Source organism: Epinephelus fuscoguttatus, linkage group LG2, assembly GCF_011397635.1.
Source record: "Epinephelus fuscoguttatus linkage group LG2, E.fuscoguttatus.final_Chr_v1".
NCBI classification, from domain to species: Eukaryota; Metazoa; Chordata; class Actinopteri; order Perciformes; family Serranidae; genus Epinephelus; species Epinephelus fuscoguttatus.
The window spans coordinates 13,027,432-13,052,320 of record NC_064753.1 but is presented as its reverse complement, the minus strand read 5'-3'; the positions used below and the strand labels follow the sequence as shown (position 1 = coordinate 13,052,320).

At 41.1% G+C, this 24,889-nt stretch overlaps 1 protein-coding gene across 4 annotated transcripts in view; it reads left to right on the top strand.

Annotated features, from left to right (window-relative positions):
* Positions 1 to 21,950, top strand: part of LOC125898749 (A-kinase anchor protein 13-like) — a 140,914-nt gene extending 118,964 nt beyond the window's left edge. For 3 of the 4 annotated variants that reach the window (XM_049592710.1, XM_049592685.1, XM_049592693.1), the window contains 11 exons: positions 562 to 743; positions 1,675 to 1,757; positions 1,881 to 2,069; positions 4,338 to 4,484; positions 6,477 to 6,550; positions 7,470 to 7,514; positions 10,115 to 10,165; positions 10,410 to 10,682; positions 12,655 to 12,834; positions 13,271 to 13,580; positions 18,792 to 21,950. In XM_049592710.1, the coding sequence (XP_049448667.1) occupies positions 562 to 743; positions 1,675 to 1,757; positions 1,881 to 2,069; positions 4,338 to 4,484; positions 6,477 to 6,550; positions 7,470 to 7,514; positions 10,115 to 10,165; positions 10,410 to 10,682; positions 12,655 to 12,834; positions 13,271 to 13,580; positions 18,792 to 18,844 (1,587 nt within the window). In that variant the 3' untranslated portion in view covers positions 18,845 to 21,950. The remainder of the gene's footprint in view (positions 1 to 561; positions 744 to 1,674; positions 1,758 to 1,880; positions 2,070 to 4,337; positions 4,485 to 6,476; positions 6,551 to 7,469; positions 7,515 to 10,114; positions 10,166 to 10,409; positions 10,683 to 12,654; positions 12,835 to 13,270; positions 13,581 to 18,791) is intronic. The other variant, XM_049592702.1, reaches the window with a different exon arrangement.
* The last annotated feature ends 2,939 nt before the right edge of the window (positions 21,951 to 24,889 follow it).

Sequence of the window (24,889 nt, the reverse complement as noted above, 5' to 3'; positions counted from 1 at the left end):
GAGTTTTACTGCGCAGAGCAGAAATGAAACAGCGGTTTGTGGTGTTAGCGTTCTAAACTGTGCTTTACAGTTTTTGCAGTCTTGAGAATGCAGGGACTGCTGAGGCTGTAGACACCAGCTGACTCCCATGTGAATGATAACATTACCAGAATCTCATTTTGTCGTCTCCTTTCCTCTTGACGGCACATCTTTTTCATTCTTCCCATTTTATTACCCAACTGCTCACTCCTTCTATAATCCTCCTTTTTTCCCTAACTGAGATTTCTTCTGTGTATACCTCTGTCTTCACTGCACTTGTTTTTGTCATGCTTTTAATCCCCTGATTTCCTCTTCCCTTCCTCCTCCCATAATTATCCTTCTCCTCTCCCTCTGCCCCTCCTTTTCTCTCCCTCCTTCTTCCACCCCACCTTCTTCCTGCCTCTCCCCAACCTCAACACTTGTCTTCCCTCCTCCCCTTCTCATCCTCGATCCTCCCACTGTCATCTTTTTTTTTTGAATATTCTCCTCCCTTGTTGCCTCCATTAATCCCTCCCCACCTTTCCGACCCCTCTCTCCCTGTAGGACCAGCGCTCCACGGTCATCTCCCTCCAGAAGCTGATTGTGAGGGAGGTTGCAAACGAAGAGCGCGGCCTCTTCCTCATCACGGCAGGCATCGAGAAGCCGGAGATGATGGAGGTCTTGGCCAGCTCCAAGGATGAACGCAACACCTGGATGCAGCTCATCCAGGAAGCCATGCAGTCGATGTAAGTGGAGTTTATTTTAGTTTTTACATTTCGGTAAATATGCTAATACTTTGAGGATTAGATGTTTTTTGTAGCAGGAAGACCAGTTTTGACATATTTTGACTCAGCATGTACATCCAGCCTCATCCCCTGACCTGACCTGCCCCATTTACTTCAATCCGCTACCTCTGTTGCACTCAAAGCGCTTTACATTCAGTACTGGCCTCCTAAGGTTCACCTATGGTATATTTGTGTTGTAACCCAGGAGTTAGACCCAGCCGAGTTCTCTAGATAGTAATAAACGGTAAGCTGCGACAGAGCACTTTGCTGTCAGGAGGATTAGCACTACTCTACCTGGGGATGGGATGTACTCAGGGACAGTCTAATGCTGGATTGGCTTCAAGGGCAGCTCACTATAAGCAGAGGATTATTCGACTGCAGCCAGCGGGAAGGAGAGAGATTTAGTACTCTGTCTCTCTCTCCCCCTGTCTGACTTCTGTCAAAATACAAAATTGAGAACAGGCTATTGGCAGGAATGGAAGAGATAAAAAAAAAAAAAATACCAAACAGTTTTCTACTGATGCTGCGTCTGTCTTTTTCACCAAAGCATCATATACATCACATTTTTGTCTCTCTCAGAGTTGTTTAATCCTCGCCTAGGGAAGTGTCGTCCTGTGGTGTTGATGTTGCACATACTGATTGATCTTAATAGTGAAATAGTGTCATCTGTGGCAGATTTTTCTAATTGAATAATTATTTAAATCATTTATTCAGCATAAATAGTTTAAACAATTATTCAGTAAGCAAAATCTTTGGTCATTAATGCCAGACTTAATTGTTTTATCCCCACATTAAATGTATACATAAATATTGTAAATGATGGTTTGTAGATTTTTAATCCTGCATAATTTCCTAAATTGATTTGATTTTTATCTCTTCCTTGGTTGGACAGAGAGAAGGATGAGGATGAAGGGATTCCCAGTGAGACGGAAGATGACAAGAGACAACTGGAGACTAAAGCCAAGGAGATGAGAGGTGAGAGAGAAGAGTTCACAGAGAGTTTATGTGAAAGAAAACAGGGATAAGTTTGCTCCAAATAGCACAAATATTTCCCCACCTGCCTGTCTCTTTTTCTTATTGTCTGTCTCTGCTGGTCAGATTTGTTGAGGCAAAAGGACACAGAGATCATGTCTCTGCTGGAGGAGAAGGTGCGGCTCTTCAGGGGGATGTGGGAAGGTTTGAACCCAGGCGAGGAGGTCTGCCGGCAGGTCCAGCCTTTCTTCAGGTCAGTCTCCAGCCAGGAGCTGCCCAGGGGGGCGTCGATCATGAAGGATGCCCTGGAGGAAGGTAAGACAGAGGAAGAGAGTGTTTATAATGCGAGCGCATAAAGGGATTGTTGGGATCTTTCGAAGTGGGGTTGTATGAGGTACTTATCCATAGTCGGTGTGTTACCTTTAGTAGATGTCTGTCGGCGCACTCCGAGGATGAAGAAGCAGTCATGAGCACTGACACAGAAGCTAAGCAGCGTACTGTTGTAGATCTGGCTTCACCTTACCGTCAGACAGTGATTTGCACCTGTGAACTGCAGACATTATCTTGTTCTCTTCAAAGCCAGACTCCATTGAGAAAAACAGTAATTTAACATTGCTGAACACTGGAGCTGCTGGTCTGCAGCTGCTTAGATTGGTTAGTTTGTTTATGTTATAGTGTGACTTCAAAACCAAACCAACTCTTTTAAACACCAAAGTCACACAATAACACAAGCTAACTAACTGATTGAAGCAGTGGAGGACCAGCAGCTCCTGCGTTTGGCGAGCTAAAATGACTGTTTTTGGCAATGGAGTCTAGTGGATTTGACGAGAGCATAGATGGGGAACTGAAGCTGTTAACAACTTCTCCATTTGAAAGGACTGTCTACAGTGAGGAGAAGTGGTGAAAATATTCTTAATAAAGCATACACGTAAACTGATACAGATTTTTTTGGGTGGCTTAAAACACACTCAGACAAAATCAAAACCATCCCCTGTCTAAGTAACAGGAAGTATAATGTTAGCTGTTGGCTACAACCTGGAGGTTTTTTGGCAAATTGCTATCATTAATAGTATGCTGAATTAGCAACTAGTAGTTTCTGTTTACAATGCACCCATGGGTGTACAGACATCTATCACTGGATTACTTTGATACTGAAGAAAATGTAATGAAAATGAGTTACAACAAGAGTAGTATTGCTATGATTTGTAATCAGATTTATTTTTGTGGACATGACGATAATATTATCCTCTGAAAGTTTGCGTCACACTGAATCTCATAACATGGATCATGTTCAGATTTGACTGATGCAAATTACGGGCATAATCAGCAGGCCACGCTACAATAATTAACTTCCCATTCTTTTCAGAACACTGGTTTGAATCACGTCTCTCCGTCATCACCCCCACTCTCCATACTACAAAAGAGCGTGCAGTCAGTTTAACAAGCACTTATCCATTTTTGGCATGTATCAGATGTTTTGAGATTATTCAGAGAGAGCGTATGGGAGACATTCAAGGAGTCAGAGTGTGTTTTAGGATTTTACTCTGGCTCTGTTTGGTGCTTTGGCAGTCCTGTTCATCAAATGTGTATGAGAAGAAAGCAGCACGAACTGAGAGAGATACTATATATTGCGACAAAGAGAGAATAAAATGTGGAGAAAGACAGAAGCACATCACATTCTCTGTACGTTAAGTTGACTTTGAATTTAAGCAACCCCATCAGGGGTTTTTAGTAGACTGAACAATAAAACTGCTGCAATTTCTTTTGCCAGATTTACTGGAATCTCAAGTTAAAGATAAAAATATATTTCTAATTAGAAAAGTGACTTCTCATCATCAGTGGTCAGAGCTGTGAGCTGCATAGGGAAGACAAACAAACAATGCACAGATGCATCCCACCTTTATGATTTCTGAGTAATGTTACAGTTCCACAAAAAGGTACAGTTGATCACAAAATCCCAGGAATTTGTTTTACACTTTACATTGTGTAACTGACATTCAGCTAAGAATTATTTGCAGCTCTAAAGCAAGAATGATGTATTAAGGAGACTATAATAGTTTCCGCTTTTGAAACTAGCAGGAAAGGTTTAGTTTTACTATTACAGAATGCATTTTCCATCTCCTTCCAGCCTGGGGATGTAATTGTCCTTATTTGATATGTGAATTGGCAGCCATAATGTCATTTCTACTGCTGAGGTTATCGTGTTTTACTGCGACTTCATATTCACTAGCAACGTTTGTTTCTCATTATCTTCCCCAGAAAGGTCACAGCGCTACGTGGTCTATATACATATGTGGAAACTAATACTGTATATGTCTCGCCAGAGTTTGTATAATTTCAGATGGTTAAGGTATTTAAACTTTTAGTAAAAGAGCTCTGTGGTTCAAACAGGTTGTCAACAGTTGCTTAGCAACAGGAGCCAATTCCAGGTTGAAGGCAGAAGTGCCTTGTAGGATTCATGAGTGCAGAGCTGAACTGTAACACAGTTAGCCAGGATAATTCACTTACTGACCCGCACATTGATGTTTGTCTGTGTGTGTGTGTGTGTGTGTGTGTGTGTGTGTGTGTGTGTGTGTGTGACAGTGGAGACATTACAGGGGCTGGTGAATGGCAGCCTGGGCGGGGCGATGGCCAGTGTCCAGGAGGGAGGGGTTGCGGGGCCGGTGTGTCTGCCCCGCCGGGCTGAGACCTTCGGAGGCTTCGACAGTCACCAGATGCACAGCAGTAAGAGTAAGTCTGTTGGTGCATGCTTGGTTTTTATGGAGAGATTGTGCAGACTGGCCGATTGGTCAGCCAGACTGCATGTTGTAAGCCTGTAACAGTGGAAGACGATCAACCTGGATCTGCTGGTCCGGATAACTGCATCAACTCAATGCCTGAACTGCAAATGTGTGGTGACACTGCTGATTTTTAGTGGTCACATAACAGCAGGCACCACACCCAGCACTTCCCACAATGCCCCTGTTCAGTGCCGTTAGATATAACATTTTAGACGGGGACTTGGACAGCAGAGCTGATGCTTCCTGAGGGAGTCTTGGCCTGGAGCAATACCTTTGAACTTGTGGCTTGCAAACTCAGAGTGGGACTATACTGGCGCTGTGGCAGATATTGAGCTATAAGAGGTCCAGACTTCTAGGAGAACTACAGAATGTTTTTATCAGTGTGATGTTTTTGAAACCCTTGAGTTCAGAAAGCAGACTTAGAAGCAAATATTAACATCAGACGCATTATATAAACTAATACTACAGTGAAAAAGAAGGGCTCAGAGGGGCAAAGTGATTTGTTTGAATAGGGGGCAAAGGAAATTCAAAGGCAAACAAAAACTGCAGTAATAGAAATATGATAAATCAATACAAAAAAGGTCATGCCTAATTTCTAGATAAGATTTTTATATTGACCAATCACAAAATCAGTGCTAAAGGCTGGACTATTAAGCTGATAGAGATTCCATACCTTTAAATGAACCTGACATGATGTATTTACTGATCAATCAGTCAATCGACAGGAAAGTTATCAGCAAAAATTCTCTAGTTTCAGCTTTTCAGTTGTGAAGATTTGCAGTTTTTCTATTTCTAAAATGATGTGAAACTGAATATCTTTGGGTTGTTTTTGGACTGTTGGTCAGACATTTAAAGATGTCAGCTTGGGCTACAGGTAATTGGTATGGATATTTTTCATTATTTGCTGACATTTCATAGACAAAAGGAAATTATGGCAGATTAATTGATAAAAAATAATTTTTAGTAGCACTAGTTTAACTTTGGTATGGCGCCGGCAAAAACAGGAAGAAACTCTGACAATGTATTTTATGTTTTGTTCTTGTGCATGGTCGTTGGCCTCTTGATGACCGTGGTTCAGTTGCAACTAGAGACTGCAGTACTCGCACAGCTTCATTCCTCACTCTGTTGTTGATGATAAAAACAACCCTAAACAAGACATTTATTTGTACCCCAAATCTACATCTGCCTCTCATATTCTTCATACACTCATATTTAACCTCTTTTTCTTACTTTTGATATTTATCAATGGTGATTATGCACATTTTGTTGCACAACTATGAGTTGTACTGGACTGAATTGCCAAGTGGATATCAGCCCAGGAGATGCCTGCCTTTTCTCTAATATAATATAAGTGGTGCTCAAAGTGCCAGAAAAAACACATTCGAAAAACTAAACAGCAACGTGTCTTTCCAGAAATCATGACCCAGTTACTCAAGATAATCCACAGACCTTGTTGTGAGCAGTTTGATGTAGGAACTGTTTTCTCTCTACTGAACTACACCCTCCAACCAAATCACTGTGCAGAAGGAAGTGTGCATCTACTCATGGATGAGAGGCTTGTGCTTGTGACAGTGTGAGATGTTAACTTTAATGGCGTCCACCTTGGCTGAGCTGAAACGTTAGCTAGCTCAGTGGTGCTAGGTGAGCTAGCAGTAGAAGGATGCATGCTTCCTTCTAGTGATACAGTTGGAGTGTCTCGAACACTCGTCAACTCACACCAAAACAATCTGGACTGATAAACAGCACTACAGATGAGAGAAAAAAAATATGTATTTTTTATTTTGGGATGAACTGTCCCTTTAAACTAAAATGTTTCTTAAACTATTGACAATGTCATAAGGTTATGTATTTTCCATATTATTGTGCCCCTATTCTCATTTTGGCTTGCAGTATCATTTCCTGCCTGGGTCATCTTCTCACCTGTGATTTTCCTTCTTCTTAGGTGGTGATGGTGACGAGAGCGAGGATACGGCGGGAGATCTGCGCAGGACAGAGTCCGACAGTGTTTTAAAGAAGGTCAGCATCTCAGCAGCCAATTATTCTTGACTCTGAAGCAGCTACGCCCCCATGCCTCAATGAGAACCTGAGGCCATGTGTGGGGGTGCATTTGTCCTCCCAACATTAACAACACCATTAAGATGAATTTAGCCACTTCTCTCCCTCCAGTGAATTAGCCTCTTGACTCTTCCTGCCAGGGCCCATTGCTAATGGCGACCATCAGTTGTATAAGAATTCAATAGCGGATGAAAATTAATGGGCGGCCTTTAGGTGCTGCTATTGTAGGTCTGCACTGGATGCTAGCCTTTGTAGTCATTTATCCTGCAGATATCCAGCAGCTGGACTGCACATAATTGTTTCTTGAATGTTTTAGTGGAGCCAAGCTACTGTAGTTTGATGTTTAACAAAAGAGTCCTTTTTTTCCTCCTGAACTATTCCTTGTTAATTCTGCTATCTGAACAAAAGCGCAGCGCTTTATTTTTATTTACATTTCTTACTGGGCATACAGCCAAAGTTCAGAGGGGGCGCAGCAGTAAAACAAGGGTGTGTTGTTGCAGAAGTCAGAATGATCATTAAAGATACAATGCAGAGTTAATTCAAGCAGTACGCCATATGTTAGATTCACATTTGTTCAATTTTTCCTTTGTGAATGAAAAAAAAGCAAACATTTTTAGAGGTTAAACCCCTCAGTATTTAAAATACAGTGAGTGTAAGACTGCAGCATTACTGTATCTGCACTACATAATCACAATCAGATATAATTAGATTTTTCCATCACACCCACATGTGCAGCTATAATCACATTCAGTCATACACACTGTACAGTATGCCTGCTCATGTATTCACAGTATGAGACACACCAGGAGATGTGCATATGTGAGTGCATTACTGTTCTCTGCCTTTACAGTACTTAGTGTGTGTTTGTGTTTGCATGCAGGGAGGAAACGCCAACCTGCTGCTGCTGCTGAAGAGGAACAGTGAGGTAACACTGACTTCCTGTCTCTAACTCAATAAGACCTGCTGTTTACATGGAAACTGTCCAAACTCTGTGTCACCATCATCCTTACCAGCATCAATAACCGTATAAGCTGAAGCAGTGGTAACAGCAACAGCAGTAGGAGCAGTTGTACTGTAGGAACTAATAAATAGAATTCACAGTGGCAAACAAACACAAGTGGCAGACAGAGTAAACTGTAAGAGGAAGTTGTCGGATAAAACCATGTCAGTAAGAGCAAGCTAAATAATGAACTGTGCATGAGAATAGAGCAAGCATCCTACCTGTGTAGGAAGTGCAAGTGCAGCAGCGGAGAATTTACCAAGACAGAAAATAAATAAAGTTTAAAAATAACGTTAATGCCACAACATATTCTAAATGCCATCCACAGCACCTAGTGAAGAATTAATAAGACTGAGTCTATAGCCATGCAGTGAGCTCTGTGAAGCTGTTCATAGGCACTGAAACTTGAACTAAATGCTAACTGTAGCATGCTAACATGCCTAAAAATAAGATAAGATTTTATTGTTTAGTAGGCATAATAGGGCAGGGTGATATGGACAGAAATTCATATCTCGGTATCTTTAGGCTGACTGGTGATACACAATATATATCATGGTATTTTCTACGAAATGGGCTACATGTTTTCAGTTGCAAGTCCAAGCCACATTTGAGATGTCACAAGCATTCTTATAAAAACAGTCTGTGATCAAAATAAAATGCAAAGACAGGGATAATTTCCTTGTTTGAAAATATGCAGCTGCACAACATGTAAATGAAAAGTGATAAACAATAAATAGCAGAGCTGTGCGTTAACTTAACACAGCACTGGAGCTGCAGAGGTTTAAAGGGTTGCAGCACAGGACACAAAACTGTAACATGACTATACATGTATCAAGTAGGTGTGAAACAAGTAAAAATCTTTGTGGGAGGATTCAATGAATTTATTGCTGGAAAATGATTTAAATATTTTTTTATTTAGGCTACTAATCTTATTTATGCACACAGCATCAACAGAGAGGCCAAAGGAGGGAAGGAGAGAGAGTGACACTTTGTCCGCAATATATAGGTCTTGTATATGAAACGTCTGTGTTGTCGCTGCATTTTTTAAAACACATCTGTCGCCTGCGTCCAGGCGCCGTCTCAATGTCACACATTACACTGCAACTACCAAGAAGAGCGACGATGTGCTGTGATCTACATCACACAAACTAGCAAACAGACCCTCACCTGACAGAATTAAGCAGCTCTGTCTCCCACGCATGCAGCGCAGTACTGCATAATATGCAGTATTGATGAAGGAAATTACCACAATTACACATAATATGTGTAACTGTGTAATTCACAGACTGATATAGCGTAGCACATGCAATATATAGACCGGTGTGGCACTGTAGACTAATTACCTGACAGATTAAACAGAGGAGCAGCTCTGTGTCTCTCTGAGTGTTGATGGAGAAACTGTGAGTGAGTGAGTGAGTGAGTGGGGCGGAGCTGTGCAGAGAGAGTGAGAGGAGAGTTGCGCATTGGCATGTCTTTTCAGAAGAATGCTGTTGTGTAATGCAACTTGACCCTATACCTATATAAACGGTATTGTCTAAATCTATATCTTGCTTCAAAATATATGGACACTTCGTATATAGTCATTTTATCGCCCACCCTAAGGTATAAAGATAACCTTATTAACCATCTTACTTTAGTGTGTTAGCAGGCTAATATTTAGTACGTATTTAATCATGAACCATAGTATTTGAAAAATAATTAAATGTGACCTAGATATAAAGTGAGGTGATCATCAAACTTTCTGTGCCAATTCTTGGCTCAGTTTTTTTGAAAACACTGCTAGCACACCTGTTGTTTTAAACACAACTCACTAAGACTTCAATTCATCAAGAATTTTCACCGTTTTTGGATTCTCCGTTCACCTGAAGAGGCACACTAGAAAAACAGTGTCTTCTTCTCAAAGTCAGTGTAACATGAGGTGACTAACTGATACAGAGTGATCATTTGGGGGTTAAAGTATTCCTTTAACAGAAAATGCAAGGTGTTGTTTGTTGCTGGCACAATGCATTCTGGTTATTTATCCTACACACTACTCATACAGACTATTATGGACACCGTACTGCATATATATTTGATGCAGCAACACTTTCTGCAGATGTTCTGTCTAATAAAGGCTATTTTCTGTAGTTCCCAGGGAACATTAATTGGAGAATTTTGTGTCCTTGTAAACATTGGTGGCAGCTGAATGCATGCTGGCCTTGTCTCTTTGTCAGTGTTTGAATGGAGAAAAGGTCACATCACTTTAACACATCAAGTCAGTTTAATGCTGGCTTTGTCTAAGAGTCCATTGGTGAATTCATATTACATGGAATCCAGTGCTAGAGCTTATTAAAAGAAAAAGTCGACATTTAAATTGAAGCGCTGCCACCATCCATGGTGCATTTTAACAAGCAAAGACAAGCACAGCAATAAGCAAGAGCACATCAAATAGACTGTTGTCTCCACGCAACAGAAAAGGACAGAACACGAACAGGACAGGATGTTTTGAGTTGACAGGATAATCAGTGATTTCTCCTTTCCAACAGCAGGTCCTCCACAGTGTCTCCAATCTGCATCTCCTGCTCAGCACTCTGCAGGTAAGATGGCTTCCATACAGTGTATGTACATGTGCAACTCTGTGAAGCTCTGTTTTGTGATTTTGAAAACATCACATCATGTGTTAAACAAAGGGGGGAAAATCTGATATCTGAGATTCTTTCAGGTGCAATGTGAACATGACAACACAGCCATAGAGACAGATAAAATGTCTTAAGACAGCACCCTGAGTGATGTGTCTGAACTAACCTATCTGGCCTGCGGCTCTGGTTGTGGCTATTCCAGGCGGTGGTGGTCCAGCAGGACAGCTTCATAGAGGACCAGCGGCAGGCCCTGAGCGAGCGCTCGTCCTCCTGCTCATCTTTATCGCGGCCGTCCTCGCGGCCCAGCTCACTGATTGAACAGGAGAAGCAGCGCAGCCTGGAGAAGCAGCGGCAGGAGCTGGCATCCCTGCAGAGACAGCAGGCAGCTCATGCTGAGGAGAAGAGGAGAAGGGAGAGGGACTGGGAGCTGAGGGAACAGCAGCTGGCAGAAAGAGAAGGGCTGCTGCACCTACAGGTGACTCTGAGTCATTTTCTACAAGTTCTGTGTTTTACTAATACGTATCTGCGCAGCTGTAATTTTTAACGTAACCCCTGCCAATATGTTTAATAGTGGCACCATTTTATACTGTAGTCATTTACCCTGTACAGTATTTTACCTGATAAATGATGCTGTGCAAGACATTCATGGTGTCCTGCAGTGATGGCACACTGCCTTCAAAAACATATTTGACTGAAAACACTTAGAAATTCTAAGAAATTCTGTCTTTAAAGTTTAGTTTGACTGAGATGAGAGCTGCAGGGTAAAAAAAACTGAGGAGGATGCCAAGTTTTGGTTGGAAGGTTCAGCTTAGTGGCTAAAGATTAGCTTAACACTAGCATACAGTACAAAGCCAGCTAACTCACATGCTTTGCTTTGGAATTTGCTCATGACTTGTGAATGGATAAACAACAAGTGGTAGAGGCCTTTAGCTAAACTACAGTTGGGAACTCTAATCAAAATAACTTGTTGTCATCTTTACTGAAGCTATATTGTATCCTGGGTGGCACGGTGGTGCAGTGGTTAGCATTGTCCTCTCACAGCAAGAGGGAGCCATTCTCTGTGGAGTTTGCATGTTCTCTGTGTGCCAGTGTGGGTTTTCTCTGGGTACATGAATGGTTGTCTGCCTCTACGTCCAGGGTGTACCATAGGCTCCAGGCCCCCTATCACCGCATCCTGACAGTAGAACATAAGACAGAGAATCTATGAGAAAAGTCTTGTTCCTCCTCCTCATATTGCTTTTGATTGCATTTGCAAGAATCGACCATGCCTGAATGAAAACAACCAATCAGAGCCGAGGAGTCTTTTGATTCATATTTGATCAGTGCTGCCTAGATTGACCACAGTTCAAGAGCAGTGATTGACATGATTGACAGCAGTGTTAGAGATTCTTCGGCTCTTCAGGTGCCTTGAATTCTTGCAAATGCCATTAGAAGCTATGGGGAGGCAGAAGAATCAGATTATCTGTCTCATGCACTACTGTGTAGGTGAAGTGACAGTTTCAGTTAATATGACAAAAACAGCTGTAATGATGTGTAAGTTGTGGTTTAATGTGACAGTATGCTTTCTGGCCTTACAGTGTTATTGTAGCTTACTGTGTTTTCAATGATTAAACTTAAAACTGATTGAAATCAGCCCTTTGAATAAAAGCTGTGTGCTTGCTACACTAGTAAACAGATGCAGTGAAGTACAGTCACAGTGATGTATTTGCTTTGCGTGAATGTGGGATTTACTGCAGTGTTAACCAAATTAGAGACTTTTCAGATTTGATCAGTATGTACAATAATATAGCTCATTCAATAAATACAATAAAAGTCATCCTCGCTCTGCATCCTTTAAATACTGACTTCTGCATGAATGCCACTTTTCTCTTTTCGTCGCTGTTGGTATCATCTTGAGTAATGGCCTCCGCAGACTCTTATTTTCAACAGAATTAGTTAGTGGCTGACAGTAGAGTTTTGCAAATTGAAACTGTTGAGAAAATTGAGGCAAATCAATTGTAAAATACTGGAATAGTTTTTAAGGCTTGTGAGCAGACACTAAATAATTTACCCAGCATCAGTGAGCGTGAGGCTGCTGGGTCTCTTTTCTTTTCCTGACACACAAGAAGAAACTGTTGTTAAGCAAAAGTTAAATTACCTCCAAATGACTAAATTGCATGTTTAAATTTTGGATAAAATGCATTTGGTAGTGAGGTGGATAGCTGAAGACATATGATTTAGCTGATTTATCCATGAGCATTAGATTCCAGGTAGAAAAAGATAAGAGTAATAAATAATAGAATATTTATGTTTAACATATTACTTTTATGTCTTAGATAATGTACCCCTACAAACTCGTTATATCAATGTACACAATGATAAAGTAGCTTCTTTTTTGATATCTGAAACTGTATCTTTGTATTGTACCATTTCAATAAATCAATCAATGCGCCTCCCAACCACTGCAGGAGGAAGAGATCTTGAAGCAGCACAAGGAGCTAGAGGAGGAGAAGCAGGGGCTGCAGAGTAAAAAGGAGGAGTACCAGAGAGACCTGGAGAGGCTGAGGGACGCCCAGAGGAAGCTGGAGAAAGACAGAGAGGCAGTGCAGCGGCAGCTCGAAAGGATGGAGGAGCTGCGCCTGTCTGAGGTGAACAGGGACTCTTTTAAAAAAAAATGCTAACAATAACGATACCGTGATCTGTTGCTCCCTGCGGGAAAAGTGCCTCTCTGTTGCCCCTCAGCTACAGGGGAGCACTCAATGAGCTGGGAGGGATGCAGGCTCTTCAGCAGGGTTGGTGTTTATGAATGCTTTCATTGGAGGCTTGAACCTGGGTCCTCTTGAAAGGGATTTCAAAGCTCTCGGCATCATATTAACTAGCAAACAGTGCTGCATTGCAATCCCAACAGCAAAGTTATACTCCCAGGCTTTAATGCCAGAACCTGTATATGTAGATAAAAAATCACTTTGCACCATTAAACTCTTTTTTGAAAAGATTTATGCTCATCTTTTATTCAGGATAAGCATTAAAATATGCACCTCTCATGTTCATATTCCCTTACATCTTCATTACCTTTACTTCCAGAGGACTCCCTCCACAACGTCAGATGAAACCCAGTTCCCAGGCAGCTCCCAGTCTCTGGAGCTGGACCCGCTGGAGCTCTCCTCCTCCTCCTCCTCCTCCTCCTCCCTGCTGAGGCTGCAGCCCCAGCGGTCTAAGCCCAAAGGGAAAAGCCTCAATCCCTTTACCTCATCCTCCAGCAACCTCAAAGGTAGCGAAGCCAACAACCAGATCTCAAAGAGCCTGCTGCAGCTGTCCAAGAACAAGAGCAAAGAGGGGAAGGAGAAGGAGAAGAAGAAGAAGAAGGGCAAAGGCGGGAGTGCACAGACAGCAGGTAGAGAATGTGGATGGATTTACATTCAGTTTAATTATTCAGTGTCTCACAGTGAGTCAGCAGGCTGGAGCTGAGTGTTACTGTCAAGGACACTTCAGATTAGAAGAATGAATGCATCAAGTCTGCAGTTGTTTTCAGAATAACAAATTAAACCCAAGATTTTCTGTTGTTTTTCACATTTTCTGTAATTATCAGGTATGACCAGGGGCCTGGACAGAGATTCATATTTATGGGGACTAAACCTCTTCTAAGGTGTTCCCAGTGGAAACCTTTCAGACAACCAGCTGAAGAATGGGTGCTGGATGTAACTTCGTCGAGTGGCAACAGGCCTAAATTTTTTAAGACTAGAAGATAATTACTAAAGAGTGATGCATCCAGTTAAGAAAAAAACAAACATTTGTCCCGTTATTCCAAAATAACGAGATTATTTTCCCAGTTCTGAGAAATGTTTCCATAAAAAGAAAATCTGCTCTGTTTTTTCTGAATTAATAAGATCATTTCCTCAATTCATAAGCAAAACAAGTATTTTTTTTTCCCATGAAAACTTCTCTCCTAATTCCGAGATAATGATCTCATTCATTAAAAAAAAAAACAGTGAGAGAGGATTTTCTTTTCTTGTGAAAAGTTTTCTTATGATTCTGAAGGCCAAAACAGATGTTGTGTGTTCAAAAAATGCTCTCCTACTATTTTCAGTGTATAACCCCACACTGGTGGCAGCTAGATGCGCGTTGGTGCTCCGGGACGTGCAGCCCCACAGCACTTTACGCCGCTTTCCAGCCTTGCCAAGCGCTGGATATAAATGCACTTTTCCCCCACTTGCTTTCTGCTTGTACACACCATCTCCCGTAGCAGCTCTCCCTCTCTGCTCCTGCGGCAGCTCGACTCCTCTCCTCACCATAAAGAGAACTCTGTAGCTGTTGCTTTGTCTCGTTTGTGACACAGCCTGGATGACAAGAGACTGGTTATTGAGGTTGAGAAACATCCCAAGCTAAATGACCCACAATCCTGTCATATAAAAACAATGGCCAAAAAAAGATGGCCTGGTGAGTCATAGCTCTGAGATCGGCTATTCAGGGGAGGAATGAAGTTTAATTAGGGGCTCTCCACACATGATTTTAAGGTATCTTGTTAATTTAAAAATAAATAGCTGTTTTTCATGAAAACCCTTTTTGAATTTTGAGATAATCTCATTAATTCAGAATAATTTAGCAGTTTTTCTGAAGTAAATGCATAATGCTTTGGTAGATAATACATCTATTTGTTAATAATTTTAATTTTAGAAATAGTAAGACCCAGCATACCTGCTGACTAATACATGTACATAACATTCAAAGCTGAAAGTTAAGAAACTATAGACACAGTGAGCCTCATACATCAGCATATATTTTACATATGGATTGAAGTCTAAGCACAGATCCATGTAGCTCCGGGCAAGAAACCCTGAGAAAGTTTCCATATATATTTATAACAAACTGCCAGTGTCAAAACCTATAAAATCAACATTACATTTTCAATTAACCATCTGTGTTACATTCACGAGACACAGTGATACTGTGTAAAATTAATCGGCATTTGTTAACTGGATGACACTGACCCTCGTCTTTAACAATTCCATATTAAGTCCTCATCACTGCCTGTTCAGTGTGGTGATGTATTTTTTAAGAAATGTAGCTTTAAAGTGTCAGCTGTCATCATGCTTCCTCTTTATCTTTGTTGTCTGCTTTATCTTGTAGTGAGTGCAGACACAGTTCACTGTGCTGTACTTTCACCATGCTCCTCCAGGTCACTGTGCAGCAGTCTGCTGGGCCCGAGCACCAGCTCATTTCATGTTCTCATGTCCCAAACACATACTACATACTAACTGTGTACAGTATGTACTTAATACTTATCTCTATACAGTGTGTTGTTTTGTATCACGTATACAAGCAATCACTATGCTTGCAATGATACAAAACAAGCGCAGGGGGACGTCAATCAAACTGCGACTTTGGAGTGTCATTGCCAGTTAAACTAAACAGACAGCATTTTAGTTTTGTTTTCTGATGTGCTCCTGGAGCTCCAATGGCTTTGTGCATTGCTTTGTGGCTGTCCATCAACATCATACACAAAAAACAGAAGGATTTTTTTTTAGTATGCACAGGACTGTTTTCAGTATTCATTTCTTTTTTTGTGACTTTTTCAGTGGGAACGCAGTATATACTAAAACACCTGATTAGTATGTAGAATGAATTTGGGACATTTGGTCTTTGCATTATCCAAAATGATTTAGCGTTCAGACTTTTTAAAGGGAGCTTTACCACCCTAAAGTTGGTGCCTCTGGATTGGCTCTTACTTCACTTTGTGAAAATATTGTATAGTCACTGTATGCACACTCACCGGCCACTTTATTAGATACACCATGCCAGTACTGGGTTGGACTCCTTTTGTGTTCGGAACTGCCTTGATTCTTGGTGTCATAGATGCAGCAAGGTGCTGGAAACATCCCTCAGAGATTTTTGGTCCATATTGACATGATAGCATCACACAGTTGCTGCAGATTTGTCGGCCGCACATCCATGATGCAAATCTCCCGTTCCACCACATCCCAAAGGTCCTCTATTGGACTGAGATCTGGTGACTGTGGAGGCCATTGGAGTACAGTGAACTCATTGTCATGTTCAAGAAACCAGTTTGAGATGATTTGAGCTTTGTGACATGGTGTGTGATCCTGCTGGAAGTAGCCATTGGAAGATGGATACACTGTGGTCATAAAGGGATGGACACGGTCAGCAACAATATTCAGGTAGCCCGTGTGAATTTTCTCCTCAGTTTCCTGTTGTTAGCTGACAAGAGTGGCACCTGGTGTGGTCTTCTGCTGCTGTAGTCCATCTGCTTTAAGGTTCGATGTGTTGTTGGTTCAGAGATGGTCTTCTGCAGACCTTGGTTGTAATGAGTTGTTATTTGAGCTACTGTTGCCTTTCTATCATCTTGAACCAGTCTGGCCATTCTCCTCTGACCCCTGGCATCAACAAGACATTTTCACCCACAGAACTGCTGCTTACTGGATATTTTCTGTTTTTTCGGACCATCCTCTGTAAACCCTAAAGATGGTTTTGCATGAAAATCCCAGCAAATCAACAGTTTCTGAAATACTCACACCAGCCCGTCTGGCACCAACAACCATGCCACGTTCAAAGTCACTTAAATAATTTTTTGCCCCATTCTGATGCTCGGTTTGAACTTCAGCAGTTCGTCTTGACCATGTCTACATGCCTAACGCATTGAGGGCCGATTGCGGCCGCTAAACCGGTAAAAATGGAGCAAACAGATACGGTCTAATTCACAAAGCACGCGCAGAGGGTGAAATGCTCCACTAACTGCGCTGCCAAGCAGATTGCGTCTCGGTGCTCCGGTGTTATTTGCAGGTATTAAAATGAGGTAATATGCATACATTTGGTGCAAAAATGGCCCCTTTCTATGCAAATGAGCCTCACTGATAAACAACGTCTAATTCACTAACACCAGCGCTAATAGCCACACTCAGTTTGAGTGAAGTAAATAACATCTTTAGAAAGCTGGTGCAAACTGGGCGCTCCTCTGTGGAAGCCTCTCGCCCAGACTTTCCAGTGATCGTGGCAGCAGTGATTGTCTGTTAAATCAGTCTGTAAATAATATTTTGACATTATTATTATAATCATTATTACTTTAATGGCATCCGAAGATACTGATGCGTTGAACAGGTGACAGTCTGCGGTCATTCTCAAAACGCACTTGTGTCACGCACTTCAAAAGCAGCTTTCAATAATTTATTTTACAAAATGGGGGAAACAAACGTGAACAAAAACGGTTCCATAATTCATATTAAATTCAAAAGATAACGAAAAAAACAGCTACAAGTGAGAGGGCATAGTGATAAAGTGGTCAAACTTGGTCAAATCCACAGCCTCAACCCAACCGACACTGTTAGACTGACTCACCAGCAGACATCACTAGCTACATGAGGGTATACAGTATTCAGTACTTTGCCAAACAAAGTCTGCCATTGTTCTGCCACGGTGTTCTTGGCGCAAAGCCAGCATTTAGAGGCCGTTTACACGTACACAGTGATTTTGATAAACGGAGACATCTTCCTTTGTTTGTGCCCTTCGTTTACACGCAAACGGAGATTTCTCCTCTGAAAACAAGTCTTTCTAAAAACTCCGGCCAGAGTGGAGATTTTGGAAAACTCCGGTTGCGCGTTTGCATGTAAACTGAGATAAACGGAGATAAATGGAGTTATAGGCAGCCGACGTCACAGTATGCGCCGTAACTTGCGCCTGTGTCAAAAGTGCGACCTATGTTGCTATGGTGACAATGGATACATGGAAGGTTTGAGCCTCTCGTTACACTGCCACCTACAGGTTTGGCGTGCTCTTGTGTATATATACACGGGTAAGTGTAAACGAAGATCTTTTTGAAAACGGAGACGGTGAAATGTCCGTTTAAGAAAATAGCCAGCAACGTGTAAACGGCCTCTTAGGCTATACTTTGCCATGTGTGGCTAATTGCAATCAGGGGCAAACTGCACTCAGCTGCCAAACTTTGTGGGCGTGTTTGCGTTGGTATATCATTAGTGCAATATCCTTTGTGAATAGGACGTTAAGACAGAGCAAACTGCGGGTGCAAGTGAAGTGCAATTCAAGGTGCTATCAGCAGCCACAGTTCATTCTTTGTGAATTAGGCCCTGAGTTGCTACCACGTGATTGGCTGATTAGCTATTTGTGTTAACAAACAGTTGAACAGGTGTACCTAATAAAGTGGCTGGTGAGTGTACATTTGGTCTTAGCGCTGTATTTGAAAAAGGTTTCTGTTTGTCTCCCTGTATTTATAGAACAGCAGCACGTAGTAAACAATAATAGATGCACAGTACACGATGCATGCAAAATACATTAAATCTGAAACTCATTGATACACATGAGAGTAAAAATGTATTTCCTGATATGAAATAATGGTTGTGATATGAGCACTGAGCACATTAAGCTGCTCACTGAGGCAGCTCGTTACTTCTTGAATGGATCTCAGTGACGGTGTGTTGCACTTTGCTGAGGTTTGATCAGTGCAAAGCAGGGCGATGCTGCTCGCTAACTCTCACTGGAGAACAAACGTTATAATAAATCAGCCATCAAAATCCTCTTACAGGAAGAATCCTCTCTCATGAAGGTGACACTGACTCCTCTCTTCTCCTCCCTCCAGACCCCCAGCACCTCCCCGAGCCTCCTCTGGACGGAGAGATCTTCTTCTGCTGAGAGAAGTGGCTCTTCTCCTCCTCATCCTCCTCTTCCTCCTCATCATCATCATCAACCCACCACAGCCCTTTCAGAGGATTGTGTTACTGCCAAGTAGTAATACATTCATCTGCATGCGTAGCACTGCAGTGTACTACCAGGCTTTTTGGCACCTTGAAGAGACTTTTAGTTAATTGTGTTCATTTAAAGCAGAGCAATTTCACTTTACATGCGAGAAAAATGTATTTTCTTGTATTTTAAAACCCACTGCTTTAGTTTCTGAAAGGAAAAAAATATGTAAGGGATTCTGCTATGGTGTGCAAGTAGGCGTACATACTTGCAGTACATAAAAATAGGCAACATGAAGTGGCAGTACATTTTTTGGGTATTTTGTTTCCAAAAAAAAAAAAAAAAAACAGTTTCCCTTTCCAAAGACACCATGGTTACATGACAGTGGTTTCATTTCTTCATTTTGAAGAATTATACATTTGTGAGTATCAAACTGAAAACATTTCACAGCAGGCTGCCTCACAAGCTCTGCCAAGTATGTCACAGGCCCCACTGCCTTTCTGTGTGCGTGTTTGTTACGGCCCCAACTAGCCCCCTTTTCCACAGTCCGTCCTGCTATGAAGTTCCACACCAACAGGCTGTTATGTTAATTTATGGAAGCGTCTTCCATGTGACTGAATCCACACACACAAGGACTCAGACTTATCCAAATGCCACTTGGAAACAGATATGAATGCCAACATGCTCCATGTGGCACTGGGAGCTCATCACTAATGATCTTTATTCACAATTAATAGAAGATTGAAAACCTCAGAGGAAAATCTGCTTAAACTAAGTGTCTTGGTAGCATGTCTTAATCAAACAAGTCCAGCGTTTTCAGTGTTTGCCCCAGTGTTTCATTCAGAAATGCTACTGTATAGATCCACATTGAAAGAAAAATTGTCGCCCAACAATCCTTTACTTGGTATTTGAAAAGCAGATTTTGGTCGCGTCCACTAATTTCGCCTCCAGTTAGTAAGCAAAATGGAATTTCAATACCTTCCATAATCCTCTATTAAGACTCCATGCCATCAATCTTGTTCCTTGGCTGGGTTTTAATTTATTTGAATAATGGATGTCTCCATTTTGGAGTGAAACTCTTCAGATGTGCGTGTCTCTTCTTCCAGACTCAACAGTAATGAAAGGATTGAGACATATCTTCCAGCGTCTAATGGCTCAATTCATATCCTTTAGTGTGTTTTAGAGCCTTGGATGGATATTAGCTTGATCCTTGCTTTATCTGCCTGTCAATGGGCTTTTATGCAGCCCTCATCTTTCATCTGAGCGCTGACGACTGGGGCTTTCCTTCGTTTTTTTGTTTAATTGCATGTAACTCCGCAGGTAGCATACTAATGGCTTCTGAGTTCAACTTTCTCTTTCAGCCTCTCTTGGTTGTGATAATAGACTCTGTAGATGCACGTGGCTGATGGTTTTAGGAAGTGGAGGCTGTTGATTTAGGGACAAAGCAGCTGGTTAGAGAAAATGAGAGAGGACATTAACTAAAAAACACCAAATGATGCTATACGTCCGTGTTCGGACGCCTAATGACTGAACCTGCTCAGCAGGTACCGCCTGAGTCTCTGATCATTTCAAATTAATCAGCACTCAGCAGTGTTGTTAAGCACTTTGGTACTAATATGTTGATGCTTTTTTTGTTATCAGTGTGAGATATCAATCAAGGAGGTCTTTGTACTCTGTGGAGTTTTTTAATCGAGGGCACTGATGCTCATGAAAAGCAACAATGATCCAAAGCGAGATAATGTGTTAAAGTACATAAAAGGTGCTGCGGCTCCTTGTTGTTGAGATTAGTGATGTCATTAAAATAGGGGCCTGTAGCTTTTATGGAATGTTTCCAAGGTGACCTGCATGACCTGTCTTAATTTTAAAGCCTGTGTATTATCCCCACTAAGGCCAGATTGCGGGCCACATACTACCTGCAGGACAGGTAGGAAGTAGAAGCAGAAGAGTTTTAAAAAAAAGCAGGACCCTTCTCTCAGTGAATGACAGAGCAGCGCCACTGAACTGCTTTCTTGCTGCCTCTTTTGTCTTGTGTTTAAGTGCTTGTTTGTTAACTTGCCGTCTGCGTTGAGGATTTGACTTCATGTCCAGGCTGGTTTATTATAGTGTGTCTTCTAAGAGGCTTACGGGGCCAGCCAATTAGTTGCTTCATGTCTTTTGTTTATGGCTTTGGTGTAATCCTGTCAAAGAAACGGAGAGGAATGGGCTTCTTTTTTTGTCTCTGTAGCTTTAGCTGTGTTTTGACCACTAGGGAGCACTGCACCTATGACTAAATTAGTTCCCTCCCTCACACAACAACAACCACAAAGTATGAAACTATGTTTTTTTTTTGTTTTTTTTTTTTTTTTAAACATATTCTCCCTGTTGTGAGAAATTGACATATTTTTCTCAGCAGGTCATCGCCGTACAGAGATAATGTGATGAGCGTGGGCTCTCACACTCTGTGACATTTTCCCCACGGCATTTGTAATTGACTGCGGAAACAAATAAGTTGTCAGAGATTGTAATTGGTTATTCAGTGAAACCAGTCAGCAGCAGCTTTAATGCGGGAAAGGAAAAAAAATAAAGAGAGAGAGAGAAGGTCTAACGGTTGGAGGGAGCGACCGGGCAGAACCACAAACCTCTCTCTGTAAAGGACAATCAGCAGACACGAGTCAGGAAAATGAACTCCCTCCCGATGATGATAGGGCTGTCCATGAGACGAGGGTGTCCATCAGGTGAACCCTGCGTAGCCTTAAATCTTAACGATAAAATGCACTAGAGTAGAACCCAGCATCTTCTCAGGAGAGAGAGGAGAGCTTTTATACCTCTGCTTTGAAACGAAGGAAATGTTTGTACTATTAAAGTGGTACAGAATAGTTTCATTCCCAACATTGTAAAAAAAAGGGCAAAGACAAATATGTAAATACGATTTATGTATAAAACAAATCAAATGTACAAAATTGTTTCGTTTGTGATCTATTGCAACATTTTGTAAGAATGTTTTATTTATGTTTTATTCTCCCCCTTGGGGTGATGTAAAGTCATATTTCTCTCATAATAAAAAAAAAATCATAATGGACATTTTCTGTGTTGGTTGTTTGTCAATTGCTGTTATTATCTGTCTTAAGGAAATTTAAAAAGAAAAATGAAAGCAGTGTTACTTTACATGTAGTGCAGCGTGCTTGATGCTCACTCTATTTTTTGTTTCATGCATATTTGTTCTGCTGATTTATTTGCCAGATATCACCCTGGTGTGTATTTTACCAATATTCTGCACACACCCTTATACCTGTTGTCAAATCGTTGTCCGTCATGTATGATATGCAATTCACACAAAGTGAAACAGTGATGGATGGAAGCGTAATGCATTCACTTGAAGAAAAAAAGCAAAACATTTGCCCCGTTTTGCTGAATTAACAAGATACCTCAGAATTCTGAGAAAGTTTTCATGAAAAATTTGCCGTGTTTTTCTAAGTTAACGAGATTATTGTCTCGTAGAGTCTCATTTTTCTGAATTAATGAGAGAATAATCATGTTAATTCTGAAAAATGGCAAATATATTTTCCCATGAAAACTTTTATCTTGTTAATTCAAAGCTAATGAGCTTGTTAATACTCAGGTGAATGCATTACCTTTCTGTATAAATCAGTCATTATTGTGTCCGTAATTGTTTCCCAAAACAGGTATTTGTGGATATTAGTGTGACTTTTGGACCACTTTGATGAAGCAAATAAAAGCACACCATGTGGTGCACAACTGTTCCTCTGTACTGGAAAACAGTTCAGGTACCTTTTGGAAAAATATGTCTGTTTCAAGCATGTTGTTGCAGTATTGATGATTAGTACATGACCTGCTGCGGGGGCCAAGGACCCCTGTTATTTCTTCTCTCTGTACATTGTGTGCAGTGTTCCTATGTAATTTACCATGCTCCATGTTTGCTTAAAAATTTAAAAATACATTACCTGTAGGAAGTATTCACCCCTCATGGAAGTGTTCATATTTAAAAAGTATTTACAACAGAAAAATCCTCTGCAACTCCTCTTTTACCAATGATTTGATTACATGTTTAAGGCATTTTTCAAGCAGAAATGCCTGTACCCAGCTTGTCTGCCTTTATATTTCTGATGTGATAGTAAACTTAAAAATATCTCTGGGGTTTGGATTGCGGTCATGCAAAACAAATTTGAAAAAGCCTTATGAAATACTGACGGGCATTTTCACTTTTTTTTTTTTTTTTTTTTTAATATCTTAAAGACCAAACAATTAAGTGAGAAATGGTCAGCCAATCAACAATGAAAGTTGAATTTTTGATTTCAGCTCTCCATGTTTTATTGTCTTAAGGCATTGAATCAAGGCATAAAATCATACACTGAGTGGAAATTAGATTAAGGGGAATTCAGTTTTCAAAATTCATATACATCATTTGTAAACATGAACAACTATCTTCCATGTTTGTGATGTCAAAGGTTATAAAGTCTGGAGCTCCTCCGTAGCTAATGAATTGGGGAAGATGTTATACATGACACCAAGGGAGCACCCAGGGCACTGTTCTAAATATTTGGGTACATTTTCTGTTCGAGAACTGAGAACACTACAACAGAATAAAGCTCATTTGGGTATAAAAAAGAACATTTTCTGTGGGCCCGAAAAGTCAGGGTCCCATTCTATGTCTAAGGAGCAGCTCCAGTTTGAGACTTAGTTCCCTGGTCTATGGCCTTGAGAGAGATCAGCTCATGTTCACAAACATTGATTGACCTTTCCAAGGCCTTGGAAATAATGTCTTAGAATTCTTAGTTTAGGTGGTGTTCTCCTTCAAGTTCATTTGACACTGATCAACAGAGAAACACCCTTGAATGTCAAAGTGAAAACAGATATTTACAAAGTTCCAAATCAATGAACATAAAATACTTGTTTGCAGAAGCACTCACCCTCTGCCACTCAGTAATGAGTTGATTGGTCTATATTAGCTTTGCACATCTGGACATCCAAATTCTTCACAAAACCGCTCAAGCTCTGCCAGTGAGTTAAGTGCAGCCACTAATTCTCTCATGTGATGGACATCTGGAGTCTGACTCAACCACTAGAGGAAATTAATGTTGTTTTTGGGGGGGGTAATATTTACCAAATAATCTTAATGTCAACTGACAAAACGAAGCTCTTCAAACTGGAGTCTGACACAAATCCCATCACATCAGATAACAGAGCTGCATCTGTGTGAAGAGCCTTACAATGACAATTACCACAGACAATTGCCACACAGTACACTTGAACTATAGATTGGCCCCTAAGGGCCCGGGGCCACCAGACAATTGCCCACGTTGCCCAGATGGTGATCAGGCCTTGTACTGGTGCAATTTTACTGTGTTCCTCCTCTTTCCTCTCCTCTGATCAATGCTCTCGTCCCAACTACAGCAATTAAACACCTTTTTGTATGTGTGTTTTGTTTTGGAGGCTTTATTACAATAAAAACAATTCCTCTCATTAATCCACTTTTTAGTTTCAGAGGCCATTAAATGGCCATCAGTAAATCCTGTTAATGGTTTGATTTCCTGTTTCCATTAGTTGTGGTGCTGCTGTTTGAGCACCACCGCCAGAGGAAAAAGCTGACAACGATCTTGATGGATTGACAGCAGTGCAGGCACACAGCAGCATTCCTGCCTCCTGATAAATAAAGAACCAGCTGCTTTAATCTCTCCGTGCTCTCCACACTGCAGACAGCGTTTTGCCTCTGGAAACCTCAACTGTGAGGATTTTTTTTTTTTTTTTTTTGTACAATCTCATACGTCATGCCAGTTTCATCACCATCCCATTTCTCCTCATTTCTCCCTGGCTCTAACTTATCGATTGAACCACGGGATGTCTTTACAGCCCCTCACTAAATATTTCTCCATTCTGCTCATTCAACATAAAAAGCCCCAGAGACAAAACATCAGCTGATAAGACCAAACAGAGAGTCAGTAGTTTGATGTATTAAATTTTGTTTACCGGAGCAAAACACTGTAAAAGTTATCTCTTTTT